The sequence below is a fragment of the Tachysurus fulvidraco genome, chromosome 24 (genome assembly GCF_022655615.1).
Source record: "Tachysurus fulvidraco isolate hzauxx_2018 chromosome 24, HZAU_PFXX_2.0, whole genome shotgun sequence".
Classification (NCBI taxonomy): domain Eukaryota; kingdom Metazoa; phylum Chordata; class Actinopteri; order Siluriformes; family Bagridae; genus Tachysurus; species Tachysurus fulvidraco.
Window position 1 is genome coordinate 8,172,210 of NC_062541.1, and position 14,539 is coordinate 8,186,748.

Sequence of the window (14,539 nt, forward strand, 5' to 3'; positions counted from 1 at the left end):
CGGGAGATTTCGAATAATACTAGCAATGATGTAGGGGTCTGTGGCGCGCGTTCTGATTGGAAAGCGGGCCATTTTTCAGAAGGGAAGATGATGCAGGGAGGAGAGGAGAGCGGAAAGACGCGGAGGCGTGTTCGCTGCTAGCCAATAGAAACGCAGATCCCGGCGCGAGAGCGCACATGTTTACAGCGCGCGCTCCGCCGGTAGAGGCTGCAGGCTTGGGGAAGGAAGACCGGCACGGAACGGAGCTTCACTCGATTCATTACGGATTTATTCGACAGACAGCGAGGCTACTGCTTGGTGTCTTAGTGAAACTCTATTATTCGAAGGACTTGTTTGTTTTTAATATATAATTAGTCTCCGGTTTGCGTTGTTGAGGCTTTACGAGGTGTTCCGTCCGAGGCGCGCGCGCCGTGCCGTGTTTTGTGCGCGTCTCCGCGAGGAAAACAAACAACCCGACAGAAAAATATCCTCGCCGGTCGGAAAGCGAGAGATCCGTGTCCGAATTACACGTAGCGCGTTTAGATTTGTTTACATGAGTCATTATGCATTTTCTGACATCCTGAGTAACAGTGGAACGCGCAGCCTGAAATGAAAATGCACGATCGGGCTTGTTACGCATTAGCACAGCTCGCTCAATTGCAGGTTTGGCATTTTGATTTCGACGTTTTTCATTTGTAAAGGACACTTTTGTTTTTTGTTGTTGTTGTTTTTCCCGTGATCGATCGAGTCATGCACGCTCGGCGGCTGGTGAAGCGCTCACTGATCGGCAGCCGCGTGTACGCGCCCGGCTCGGGAGCGGCGTCGGGGGAGGCGGGAGAGAACAGAGAGAACAGAGACGCACCGGTACCGAGCGGACATACAGAGGAAGAAGCTGTCAAGGGATCAAGGAAACCGAGCTTGAAGGTGTGTTCAGGCAAGAAGTCTACGTCTATTTGTGTGTGTGTGTGTGTGTGTGTGTGTGTGTGTGTGTGTGTGTGTGTGTGTGTGTGTGTGTTTGCACAGGCGAGCTTGTTGTTGTTGTTGTTTTTGTTTTTGTTTTGGACCCCACAGTCTGCTATGTCGGTCACCGTTTTTACCATCATCACCATAACCGGCTCCGAAAACAATGAGAATGCATGTTGTTTACACTGCACGGAGCTGTTAGATGCACATTTAAATGTTTATATCATATGCATGCTTAATGCGCAATGTTTAATAGATCTGTAATATCAAATCATGTTATTACTGCATACACGTCATTAAGCTTGCGCGCTGGGGGTTTTGACCTGTTGTGGCGCATAAGCATGGCGAAGCAACCCGCTCTGCAGCATTCTGCACACTGGCGGAAACCAGAGAGAGAGAGAGAGAGAGAGAGAGAGAGAGAGAGCGGAGAGGGGGGGGGTAGCGAGAGTGTTAGTGTGTGTATTGGTTCATGACAGCCTGCTTTCTGTCCGTCCTCCTCCCTCCCCAACCGGCTGTTTATACATTTCTTTATCGCCCAAATAGGCCTATCTAATCCATTGTTGCTGCATTCTGCATGCTCTGTGGCCGTGGTTTTATCACCTGTTTATAATATATTAACCATGTCTAAAAAACATGGCCAGGTTTTCCATTCTTAGTAATGCATTATTCATTCAGGATAGGATGGTGCTTCACTTAGACTTGGTATCTAAACAAAGCTTTTTCAATTACCTCACTTTTGATGACGTCAGTCGGCTTCACTTTGAAGTGGCATAAAAATCAGATGATGAAAATATGAAAATGAAACAGCTTGCAGCAAAACAAGAGAGCAAAACAACCTGATGTACATCCGTGCATGACAGAAAGAGATTTTCAAGTTATAGTTGATCTGATAGAATGGACGTGTGTACAGTATATGTGGTATTTGTATATTTATTTTCCAAGGAGGCTTCTGACCCAACCAGCAAAGTACAGTAACTATTGGAGCTGTGTCCCATTCAAATGAGCAAAAAAATTTGAACTGCAAACAAAGAGGGTGTGTTTGGAGGATGTGAACCTCAGGTGGGGCAAATCAACAGTGAGCAGTTGGCGAAAGAAAGTTTCTCAAATGGGACAAGTGTTGAATCTGTGGTCCTTGGCACAGTGCCAGGATTCCTAATGGTGGTCTATTCATGTTGAGGGAATGCCACTTGTTGACTTGTTTAAGGGAGGGGCTTTATGTGTCGATAAGCATGAGCCCTGAGGACAAAGGCGGGACAAAGAAGGTTTTCTTCTATCCTTTCCTATAATGTAATTTAATGGTCCGAGCGAAGCGATTCTTTCTGTGGCGTTATGTGAAATAGAGCCGAATGTCGTCTGTGTAGCATGGCATGATTGATGACTGATCGCTCTGAGACAGGAGGTAGAGGTGCTCTTGGTGTTTACTATGGTCCTTGAAGTGCCTTTAAAGGCTGATTAACCACAGACTGTAACCCGTTACCGGACACGGCTAAACTCTGGAGAAGAAATGAACGCCAAGCTGCTTCAAGTTTCAAGTGGTTCTTTGTTTCAAGAGAGCAGGGAACATGGCGATCACTGACCGGTGTTAAATCTGTTTTTCCCCCTGGTGAGGCATAATACAGTAGCTGTGCAGTGTGTTAACTGCCGTACAGTAAGCACAGATGCAGGGCACGGAGAGTGGGGGATGTTTTCCTTGTGTTTAATCCAATCAAATAATGGAACCCCCGTGCCCGCCAATCCAATTAATTTTATAGAATTATGATATGCTTAATTTGATTGAAGCCCCCAAACTGTTTGGATGAACAAAATGTGTCTGTGGACACTGGCTTATGAATTGCTTGATTAAAAAAAAAGTGATTATAACCCGTAGACATGTTTGCTTCACAGTGCATGTCCCCCATGTGAGTAGCTGTTAAAAGCACACATGTCCGTCAGACCAAGATAAAGAGAAATGCCATGTACTAAATACAATGGAGTCAATTTACACAATTTAAGTGTAAACAATTCTTTGCAATACTGTTCAAGGAATAAAAGACTACGAGGCAGGACTGCATACTAAAGGTCATGTCTGTGGAGGGTGAAAGATAATATATTTAAATAAAAGCATATGAGTATAATATATGGTCTCTTCTGGCAAAATCATTCCTATAGCTTAGCCATTTTTCATGCAGTAGAGTAATTCACCTGTTTTTAATAAAAGTCTAATGTGCAGTATAAACATGGTGAAGTAAAGCTGATTGCATTAGTGTGCAGGTTTCCACAGAGAGGCAACAGCTGTTCATAACGCTGTAGAGTTATACAGAAAAATAGAACCTAACTTGTTTCATGGATGCTGAATAACATTAAATGTATGTATTCTATATGTATCTATGAATGTATTAAATGTGTTAGAGTTCCGCAAACTGTTGTGGTATAAGAGGAACGAAACACTTTGGGAAGTGCTACTGTAGGAAAATCATGAGCTTTTCTGAGTAATTTTAATATTAATAGTTAATAATGGAAATGTCATACTGAAGCCAAATTAAAGAAAACATCGCACAGAATGTTACAAATAAAAAAAGTCAAAAAGTTTAATTTTAGAAGTCCGCTGTAAGAGTTTCCATATTTTATATATTATTTGTATTTTTGCCCTCCAATTAATGCAAAAGTCTTTTGAGTCTGAAATAAAGAAGATTTTCGAAAGCACCCTTAAAGGTATGAAAAGTCTGTTTTTGCTGTGTGGGTGTAGTAGCTTGGCCGGAAGGTTGGTCCACCAAGCTGCTATCTGGGCCCCTGAGCAAGGCCCCAGCCCTCAATTTACATTTACGGAATTTGGCAGACACACTTTTCCAGAGCAACTTACATTTTTATCTGATTTATTTACACAACTGAGCAACTAAGGATTAAGGGCCTTGCTCAGGGGCCCAGCAGTGGCAGCTTAGTGGACCTGGGATTTGAACTCACAACCTTCTTTTAGGTAGTCCTTACATCTTAACCACTAGACTACCACATCCCCTATAGCATAAAATGAGATTCGAGAGAAATGAGACCATCTTCCAAATGCTGTAAAGGTTTTTCCTGTGGATGGCTAAAATGTATGCTGTTGAAAACCCTGACATCACACTATTCCAGCTTCACATTATGTTATAACTATACTTTGTGGATTTCTTTACAATTCCTTATTTGATTATTAAATCTCACTTTGTTTTATTCTTATTCCTTTGTACTAGCATCACCTACTTGGCTGCCATGCTTTTTGTTCCTGCTTATTTAGAGTGGTCAAAGATGTCTGTATACATAATGCTTGCAATATGTGTGCAGAGTAATTAAATATTTAGCTAGTGCAGATAATAATCAGTATGTTATTTGTTTTGTATTGAGCTGCTCTCTGGCATTTTGTAGTCAAGATGAATAGTGGAGATGTGGAGATATATGTAGCTATAGAGATACATATTTGTAAAGATGAATGCAGTCATGTCCGTGTGTGTATGTACAGAGCCACTAGGGATTTCTGTGCAGTGGAAGAAGTGCTAGTGCAAACGCATTTCATCTTCCTGTGTGAGATGGGCTGAGATCTGCATGATCCTCTATAGCAGGGTGTCCGGTTTTTCTGGATAAGATTACACACTGCTTTTTCTTACCGTTCAAACCCAATGGAAACATCTCGATCCAGTTTGTGGCTCCAGTCTGAGTATGAGTATGGATGGACTTGTTAAATACGAACAGGCTAATGACTGTTGCATGTCTGCTGTCGTGTGTGTGTCAATCTCACTACAGGTGTTAATACACATTAACATTGATGTAAATAAGACTCTGATCTTTGTCACCAGGCAGAGGGGAGAATGTTTGTTTGCCTGTATACACTGTTCAAAGTACCAGAAATGTTGGCACCAGAGGCTGAAAATGTGCTTTTATTCATTGGCCACCAGTCCAGTATCAAAGCTTCCAGTTGGCTTCCAGTACTGGTTTTGGAAACTGGCGAAGGTGCCAGCAACCATCTAGTGGTACTCGATGGTGGAGCTAGCACAACTGTACCTCCCTGTGTATAGAGTAGCAATTTAACCTGATACTAATAGATTATTAGGAACGAACATCTATTGTGGTTTTTTTTTTTGTTTGTTTGTTTGTTTTTGTCTACTATCAGTAGCTCACCACAGCGGAAACACTGACTCACATTAGGTCCAAGATAAAAGCACGTTTCTAACATATGCTAATACAAATTGGCCGCAATTTACACAATTATTTGTGAATTAATTTGTAGAAGAGCCACTTGATACAGCTCGCACAGACCACTCAGAAAGACAAATCATTATGAAGTGAAAATCTTGTTAGAAGACAATGCTACTGAAAGGACCTCATTTTGACTTGCAGCAGCACTGTAAATGTGTGTCCCAGCTACATTATAGATTCTTATCTTTCTGAAATGTAACAAAGATTTTGCAGGACATTTTTACAGGGTGCTTCAGATCACTTATGAACTCTGGTTGTTTCGGTTGAATGGAGTTCATTGGAATTCTATATATTGGTGTTTTTGTTCTAATTTGTGAATAGACATGAATTATTATTCACACAGAATTGTTTTTTCACCCCGTTGGTTCTGGGGTATAGTGATAGGATTCACAAATAAAAGCTCTTTTAGGGTTGGCCACACTCACGTCCTGTTTATATCGGAATGCAGATTGAGAAGTTTGAAGCACTAAACAAACAGATTTCAAAACACCTCTAGCATTACAGAACATGCCACAACAAACACACAACAAGACTCCTGAGTTCCAGTGCACTCGCTTGGGACCGATTCTGCTTTTTGAACATATTGGGAATAAAATTGAACTCAGTGTGTATTTTCTCTTGGCAGAGTTTGTGTAATGGTGGGCAGCGTGACATGCCAGCACAGGGTCAGAACGGTGGCATACAAAAAAGCGAGAACACGAACGGGGTGGAGGAGCTGCGGGCACCAGAGAACAGACGAACAGGTCGGACGTCAGAAATGGAGAAGGACAATCCGCGCTCCGTGTCGCTGCTCGAGCAGAAACGCAAGGTCGTCTCGTCCAGCATCGACGTGCCACATGCCAGGTAGGACTGCAGTGCATAAGCAGCGACACACACTGGCAGAAATAGAAAAGTGTCAATGACAAGCAGGCTGGTGTGTGTGTGTGTGTTTATTTGTAGGTGGTGTTGTGCTTCTTTTTCAGATTTCCTCATCCTACATTTAAGGTGTATAAGGTGGACTGAAATATTAGAAACAGAAATTAGAAATGAGATATTTTGTTATTATTGCTCATATTTTTTGCCCATTAGAAAGGCATATTTTTACAGATACAGCAAATCCATATCCTATAGGGTTGTAGGGATTTAAAGCGCTCAATGGTAGGAAAGTCTTACTACATGAAAGTGACAGAATATCAAAGAAACAGTCTATATGAGTCTGTACAGTAAATGGTATAGTCATTGTGTACATATGAATATTGGTTGGTTTTCCAGCAGAAACATAATGTCTATATTTGTAACTGGAAATGATTCTGATCACATCCTGATCGCATACATTTTATAAATAAACACATCCACCATGAGACCTCTGAATGACGTTATTGTATGCGATTATTTTTGGATGCTCTCTGTGCCTCTGCCTCTGTCCTTGGTTTATAATAAAAAGACATATTAACATCTAGGAATAATAATGTGTTGGAGGATATTCTAAATACAAATTCCCAGCAGACCGTGAGTTATAAACAGCACTTCAACCAATCCACTCTAAACCAAACTTGTGTAACAATAAGAAGTGTCATTTAAATTATTACTTATTACACAAGTTTTACTTAACTGAATTATTGTGTTTTGGTGCTTGAAATGAAGGTTTTGATTCATTTTCTTTCAGTGCAACGATGGATGGCAACTTGGGTTTATATTAACGCATACATACATAGGGCCTTGGATGGCATGAACAGAGGAACAATTTGTGTATAGTGAGGGAAGGAGTCTCCAGTGTCAGCCCTATGTTACAGTCAGAGATGAAAGGGGAGAAACTTTAAATCATCCGAAATGGGAAAGTGTTGTAACATGACAGGCTACACGTTTGTCTTATTAATTCAGAGAGAGAGAGAGAGAGAGAGAGAGAGAGAGAGAGAGAGAGAGAGAGAGAGAGAGAGAGAGAGAGAATGGGGAGAGAAAGAGAGTGAGAGACAGTGAGAGGAGGGAGAAGAGGGAGGGAGTGAGGGGGTTATTTAGAGAGAGTGGGTGGGTAAGGAGAGAGAGAGAGATAGATAGATGCTGGCAAGGGATTGAATATTTTAGGCTATTTTATTTTAAGTGAGAGCAGGAACTAACTTGTTTTGTTGATATTTCACAATATTACGAGAGTTTATATAATTGTAAATCGATGAATTGCTGTGATATAAAAGGAATAAACCATCTACAATGTGTTTTACCTCCTGCATTCTTGTTCATCATTGATTATTTTCCTGTAACTGTATCGTCCATCCTATTTCATTCCTTATTAAAATATTTAGATAAACTCGTTGATGATATATATAATATATTCAACAACTTTAATGCTCCTCTGAATAAACATCTACAATAGAGCAATTATCAAACTCATATCGTTGAATATTTTGAGCCAAGTGTACCATTACTAGACTTTGTGTCTGGTAGGTCAGTCCGCATCATTCCTGCTATTCACTCCCATGTTTCCTTTGGCTCTCAGTTCATAATAACATGTCATTAAGTTGATGATCTTTCCCAGAGCCGTTTAAAGTGCATTTTGTAGATATGTCTGTGTTGTGTGTGTGTGTGTGTGTGTGTGTGTGTGTGTGTGTGTGTGTGTGTGTGTCCTGATTCTCAGAATTCCAGCTCATTCATTCTCCCATATTCAGACTTCACCAGAGAAGATTTGACTTTTGCTAGGCAGCAGAAATCTTTAAGATTTGTATACAGGAGCTGTTGTAGTGTTTCAGACATGGTTTTGGACCGTTTGCAGCCTTGTATCCCAATTTCCCACATGGGTTATTGTGGTTTTCTGCTGGCAGAACACATCGTGCAAACACAGATTGAGTAATGAATACTGTGCTTCGGCTGTTTATGTCTTGTTTCTCTTTTTAAACTTCTCTTGTGTGTGTGTGCTTGTGTGTGTGCATGAGTGTAGAGATGTAAGTTTTAGAGAACAAGGCACACAAAGCGTTTCTCACATGGACACGGATCAATATGTAGTCCTGAACTCCTGAGATTCTATTGTTTTGTGTGAAATTGATAGAATTAATGAATGGTTTGAGGCCCTTGAGGAATTTAGATGGAACAGAGATCGAGAGAACATCGAGATGGGGGTGGGGTCACGGTGATGAGAAATTGAAGTGCACTTTGCCCTCTCAGGTTGTGATTAAAAAGACACACACACACCCCTCGAGCATGTGATTGGTTACCCATCAGCAGTAACCTAGATGCAAGTGCTTGAAGCTCAGCAGGCTGCGGTGTACAACAACTCAGAGTGTGTTCCATTACACTAAAATGAAGAAGAACATGTGGAGGTGGTGTTGTAGGAGCAGGATGAGACAGAGGTGCTCATTTTTTACAGCCCCCTTTTTATTGGTTAGAATGCCTTGGCTCATCAAATGTGTTTACACTCAGTCAGTATAAGCACTTGGACTGGTCATGCAAGAAGAAATCAATAGGTTTGTTTTTTCTGATGATTTATCCACATTAGATCAGCATAAGCCTTCTGACAGCTGACGTGTGTGTGTGTGTGTGTGTGTGTGTGTGTGTGTGTGTGTGTGTGTGTGTGTGTGTGTGTGTGTGATTTTTTTCATTTGTCTGCCTTCCCTTGAGAAAGTTTAACAAAAGGTTTTTATTAAATTGCTTCATGTGAGAATAGGACAACAGTCACATTAAAGCTTTATTGTTCCGGCTGTGTTACTTTGGGTTGTAAAGCCTGAGGCATTCAGGATCTGCAGATCCCCGTGTCCTTCCTCTGCCGCACATATGGGCTCTGGCTATTCTTTTCATGTTTATGTTTTTTAGCCATAGCAGGAAATCACCAATTGTAATGAGCTGGCGCTCAGACCTGTGGCACTGCAGCTCTGAAATTTTGACGAATAGCCTACGGAGGACTAATTGCAAGCAGGGGAAGTGAAGTATGATTTAGGGGATGTACCGAGGAACCTGATTGTTGTTGAACAGTAAAAACAGCAGCAGGCCTTTGCCAAGTTCAAGGCCTTTCCAGAAAGTCTTGCAGATGTGCTAAAAAAAGTACTGTGATTCACTGAGTGGGTTATTTACCATACAGTCAAATGCAAAAGTTTTCACAGCCTTAAGACAAAATGAAAACAAACGCAATCATAATCCCTCATTATCATGAGTAAGAAAAGCACCCAGATATAAAATATAAATAAAACACAATCAAAATTCTATCTGTTTAAAGGCAAATTTATTTTTTTTCGGCTCTTTCAAGTTTGTTTTTCTATCATTTTTTCCTCAAGCTTTGAACTGTTCTCTTATCACAGGACACGCCACATTTCACTGTTAAATGTTTGGAATAATTTTATATGCAGAAAAATGGAGGTAAATTTTCTTCTTTCCATTCAATGACACGTTTCGTTTTTAACAGTCTTCCTGGTGTATTAGTTCTAAGACAGATATTTGCCCATTGTTTCATTTATATCTCTCAGAGTTAGCCGCAAACACTTTGGATTGGGGTCTTATTGAAGAATACACACACATTTAATCTTTAACTCACAGGAATGCCTTTCTTTTAGATCGTGAATCGCAAATGTGGTTCAACTGGTTGTCTTTAAAAATATTAATAGTTCTTAAATAATAATAAAAAAAACAGATTTGTGTCTGTTTTTTATCCATTTTTTTTATGAATCTATTAGTCAACTTTCTTTAAACTAGGTCCAGTTTCTTTTCTCCTGATGAAATTTTGGATTTTTCGACTTGGTTTAAATCTGTATCCAGATTTCTGTTAAACTTCTGCGTGACAACGTCCATTATTTAAATCTGTATATAAATAATGTGAATTAAATTTAACTGAATTTCCTGTATGTCCGGTATTTATTTATTTTTTTATCAATAGCTGTATGTTAATAAAGTTTAACCTAAAATGTTAACTGTGTCTCCACGACAACCAGTAATTACTTGGCACTGTTCCAACTCCAGATTCCCCAAAACTCATTCTGCTGATCTTTCTGTTTCTCAGCATCAGTACATACGCACACAATTATTGCATTTATAGCAATTTTTTCCCTTTTTAGTCTGTAAAGCCTAATAGAATACTAAAGTCAACTAGGAGATTAAAAATCTCAGGTTTTTAAGTAATTGTACTTGGGTAGTAAATATCATAAGCATTATATATTATCATTTTGGGGGAATTTGCTATTTATATACGAGTGTAATTTTTTTTTTATCCCACTGCAATTTAGAATACAAACTCTAACTCAATTATGGTTTCATGAAAAAAAAGCAACAACCGCAAGAGTAATTACTTGGCACAATTCCAGATCAGGATCTACAGGGTGCCTACTGTATCTGATGGACTTCCCCCAAAATCCCCTTTGCTGATCCTGCTGTTTTTTAGTGCAGTGGTAAAATTGGGGAAATAAACTGCCACAGTTTATTCCACCAAATAAAACAGTGTGCTTTGTTATTCTTTTCTTCTGTTTTAATAACAAGGTTTTTTCTTTTTCTTTTCTGTTTTTCTCTCTGTTGACTTGATAGAGGGGCAAACAGCGTTACAGTATGAACGAGTGTAAAATGGTCAGGAAAAGAGAAAGCTCAGGCTCAGCAGTTTGCTTTTTTAGAAGAGCAGCTCAGAGTGTGTGCCAAAGAAAATAATTCCCCTGCGAGGAGGGACAGGGCTTGAAGCATAACTTTAGGAAACATGTGATTAGCATCTGAAAAGCACCTCTTATTCTGCACCCTGGAGATGTCGGACACAGTCCAGCTCGCTCACAGTAAACGTCTCTCAGTAGCTAAAGGCTCTCGGGGCTTTTATCAGATCGGACACAGTCCCTTTTTTCTCAACTATCCTCCGTGAATTGCACCTTGATTCTAAATATTTTTAAGTCTGTATCAGATTTGAGCAACAAGCAAGAAGAGCTAAAAATATACAGCACAATCACAGAAAGTGAATGGACACATTGTGTGTTTAATGCCAGTTTCCTGAGAAACCAAGTGTCAACACCAGCGTTATGACTTTACAGTTATTTACAGCCTGTGTACATGAACTACACACACGCCCTATTTGTGGATTTATACTATTATTCATAATTATACTATGAACTATTTATACTATTTACCATGCTGTGAGTGAGTGTGTGTGAGTGTGAGTGTGAGTGTGAGTGTGAGTGTGTGAGTGTGAGTGTGAGAGACATCATTAGACCAGTTCCTCAAAGCTAAAACACAAACTCACACACCCACACACACACACACACACACACACACACACACACACACACACACACACACACATGGTATTAATAAACGCAAGCACATCCGTAGTTAAAAATGACGAGCATTTAGTGTAATACACATTAAGATTTTATGTAAAACATATTAAACATTATTGGCCCCATTACATTTAATGCAGTTTTAAATTTACATAAAAGTTTTTCAAATAATCCCAAAACTTCCACTGAAGAATATTTTTCTTTCATTGTCCCCTCACTGTTAACAATGTCATTTCATTTCTATCTTTAGATAATCGTTTAATCTCAGTCAGTTTGTGAAGGACTGGAGATACGAATAGTCAGGAGGTTAGAAAGATTCTCAAGAGGAAGTTGATTTGAAACTATTTTGTAAGTTTCATAACTATTTATATACATCCCACAGTGACTCGTGACTGTAGATTATAATGGAGCAGGACAACATTATTATCTCTTTTTACCAGAGGGCTAAAAAATGGCATTTGCCCATGTTTTGTGGTGTCAGACTACAGCATTAAATTTCCTTGTATACACACTCCACAGTGGTGCTTTATGGCTCATATAAAAATAGATTCAAAAGTATTTATGTTTTTTAGGGGCAATATATTCATAGAAAAGTTCCAAAAAAAAAGAGAAACAATAAAATTTTTCCACACAGTTGTTTACATTTTCAAAGTAAAACTGACAGCAAACCCATTTCTCCATAAATAGACAACGTGGCATATATATATAATATATATATATAAACCACATACATACTCATTTGTTACAGGTAAAGCAGCCATATGCAAATAATGCGCACTCAGCAACATGACAGCTGATCAACAATTAGCCTAAAACAGTATGCTAGGTAAGGGTGTGTTGAATTCAGACTAAATTAGTGTGTGTGTTGGTGGGTCTGTGTGTGAACATTGATTTTATTTGATTGAAGGACAATAAAATTGCCATCATTGGCATCCATATGCTTTTCATTTGTTACAGTTATTTTAATGAAAAAAAAAAAGATTTCATGTTCAATTTACATGAGTATGAATAAAGGTACAAACACTAAACCCTACAATTGAGTACAAACACTAACTCCTATCGTTAACCAGGCTAAATTTAATACAAATTGTGTTGTACACCTTGTTAGCATATACTACAGAAAATATACTATAATCCTCCTCGTGTAGATATGAGGTCTATAATCAGATTTAGACTTGATTATATCCTAATACAGAATTCACCAGTTGCGTTTTTGTTTTTTATTCATTACATTTACATTCATGGCGTTTGGCAGATGCCTTCATCAAGTGCAGCTTCCTCTTTGTATTCTACTGAGCAAATGAGGGTTAAGGGCCTTGCTCAGGGCCCCAGTGATGGCAGATTGGTGGACCTGGGACCTTAACCACCAGGCTACCACAGTCCCCATCATTACCACATTAGTAAAATATCTGTATACTGTATAATATAAAATACAGTCCACCTTTTTGCTTACCCATGAGGAACAGCAAGATCCTGTTGCCATAAATACTTTTGTAATGTTGGGCTTTGTGTATGAAATATGGATTCGTGCTTCTGTGACAGTTGGATCCTGTATTTAAGTTAAATTAAAGGAATTCATTTTATATCTTAAATGCACATTATGTTAATCAGATCAAATCCAAGCATTCGGATAGGATTCACTGTACATGCTGAGCTGGAGTTCTCTGTGATTTTATTTCTGGCAAGATTATGTTTTTTCCTCTTCCTCCTCCTCTGTCTCCTCCCCCATGAGCATTCCAGCCCCAGATTCCTGCTGTTTTTCAACAAACACTGCATGGACCCGATCATTTTAGCGTAACTGCACACTAAGATTTTTATTATGATTTTGCTCCTCGCGGCATGTAATTGTTTTTGAGAGATCACCAGGAGACAATACTTGATAGTATCACAAAAAGATGAATGGTGTGAAAAATATAATTGCTGTCGCTCGTATCATTTCGTCTCTATGCTGCTTTCACTGGAAGCTCGGTTTATATCAACATCTGCAACAGTATTCTTATTATAGTATTCTGTAAATAAATTTCAGGATCCATTAATGTGATCATGAACTCTATCACAAACATCTGGGGTTGTAGGAAATAGAAACTTCTAGAAAGTCGCTCAGTCCGGGTTATCACTCACAGTATGTGGAGGAGATGTGCAGATGTTTTATTAAAGCTGTCACACTGAGAAAACAAATACTAACGCTCCAAAATGGCTTTTGGCATTCTTTGATTAAAAAAAAGCCCTAGCTTTGTATTACAGGTGAAATTTTAGGTGAAATGAAAACTGATCACTACTAAAAATAGAATCTTCTGTATATGTTTATATATTATTCCTACTGCACTCTGGTCTGATAACAAGCAGCAAAAATGATAAAATTCACATCTATTTCCTGTTGTTTTTTGTTAATATTTTTTTATTAGCAATTTTGGTATGGAAACTCATTAAAATGGAGATTTACTGATTAAGTTCTCTGCAGGTGGCCGTTATAATTGTCTGGCGACTCAGACTTTTTTTAATTTTTTTTTTTTATAAAAAAATAACAAGTCTCAGGACAACAGATGCCCAGGCAGGGGGTTAGTACTGCACCAGTCTGCACTGATTATATATGATACGCCGAACTGATCCAATAGTGACACCCTGTGTGTAAAGAGCCATGCATCACAGCCATGATACATTACATGCTTCAAGAAGAGAAGAACTCAGGGTTACAGGGCGTACAGTACAGGACTGCACATGCAAAGTTTTGAAGGAATAAAAAAATTGCATCAGCATGCACTCTTATGAAAAAAAAATGGCAGCCTTCCATCAGACACCCTAAAGCGTTCTTCACTTTGTCCCGCTGTGTGAAGCTTTGAAGCATCTGTGTAGAATCCTAACACAGAGGCTTAGTCTTCTTGTAGACCAAAGTAGTTCTAAGAAATCTAGACCTGTTGACCATCTAAAGAGCTTTTCAGGAAACATTTTTTTAAATATTTTGTTTGTTGTTTATTTGTGAAACCATAAAATTCTTAAGCATAGCCATTTTTTAGGAAAGGATAATGCTTAAATAATTGATTTTCTTTTCATTTCTGAATAGAACCTTTAAACAACCTTGTTTCTGAGTGTGACTACGATGCTCATATGAAAGCCACCAATAGTAGCACAAAATTGTTTCTTTGCTTCAACATTGTTGGCCTTATAACAGAGTATTTCAGAGGATTTTG

General features: G+C 39.0%; 1 protein-coding gene across 4 annotated transcripts in view; it reads left to right on the forward strand.

The window, feature by feature from the left end:
- The window catches only part of znf704 (zinc finger protein 704), a 53,089-nt gene continuing 38,550 nt past the window's right edge, over positions 1–14,539 (forward strand). For 2 of the 4 annotated variants that reach the window (XM_047808025.1, XM_027175763.2), the window contains exons 1-2: positions 2–903; positions 5,774–5,991. In XM_047808025.1, the coding sequence (XP_047663981.1) occupies positions 730–903; positions 5,774–5,991 (392 nt within the window). In that variant the 5' untranslated portion in view covers positions 2–729. Of the gene's footprint in view, positions 904–5,773; positions 5,992–14,539 lie in introns of all 4 variants that reach the window. The other 2 variants (XM_047808026.1, XM_027175762.2) reach the window with 2 other exon arrangements.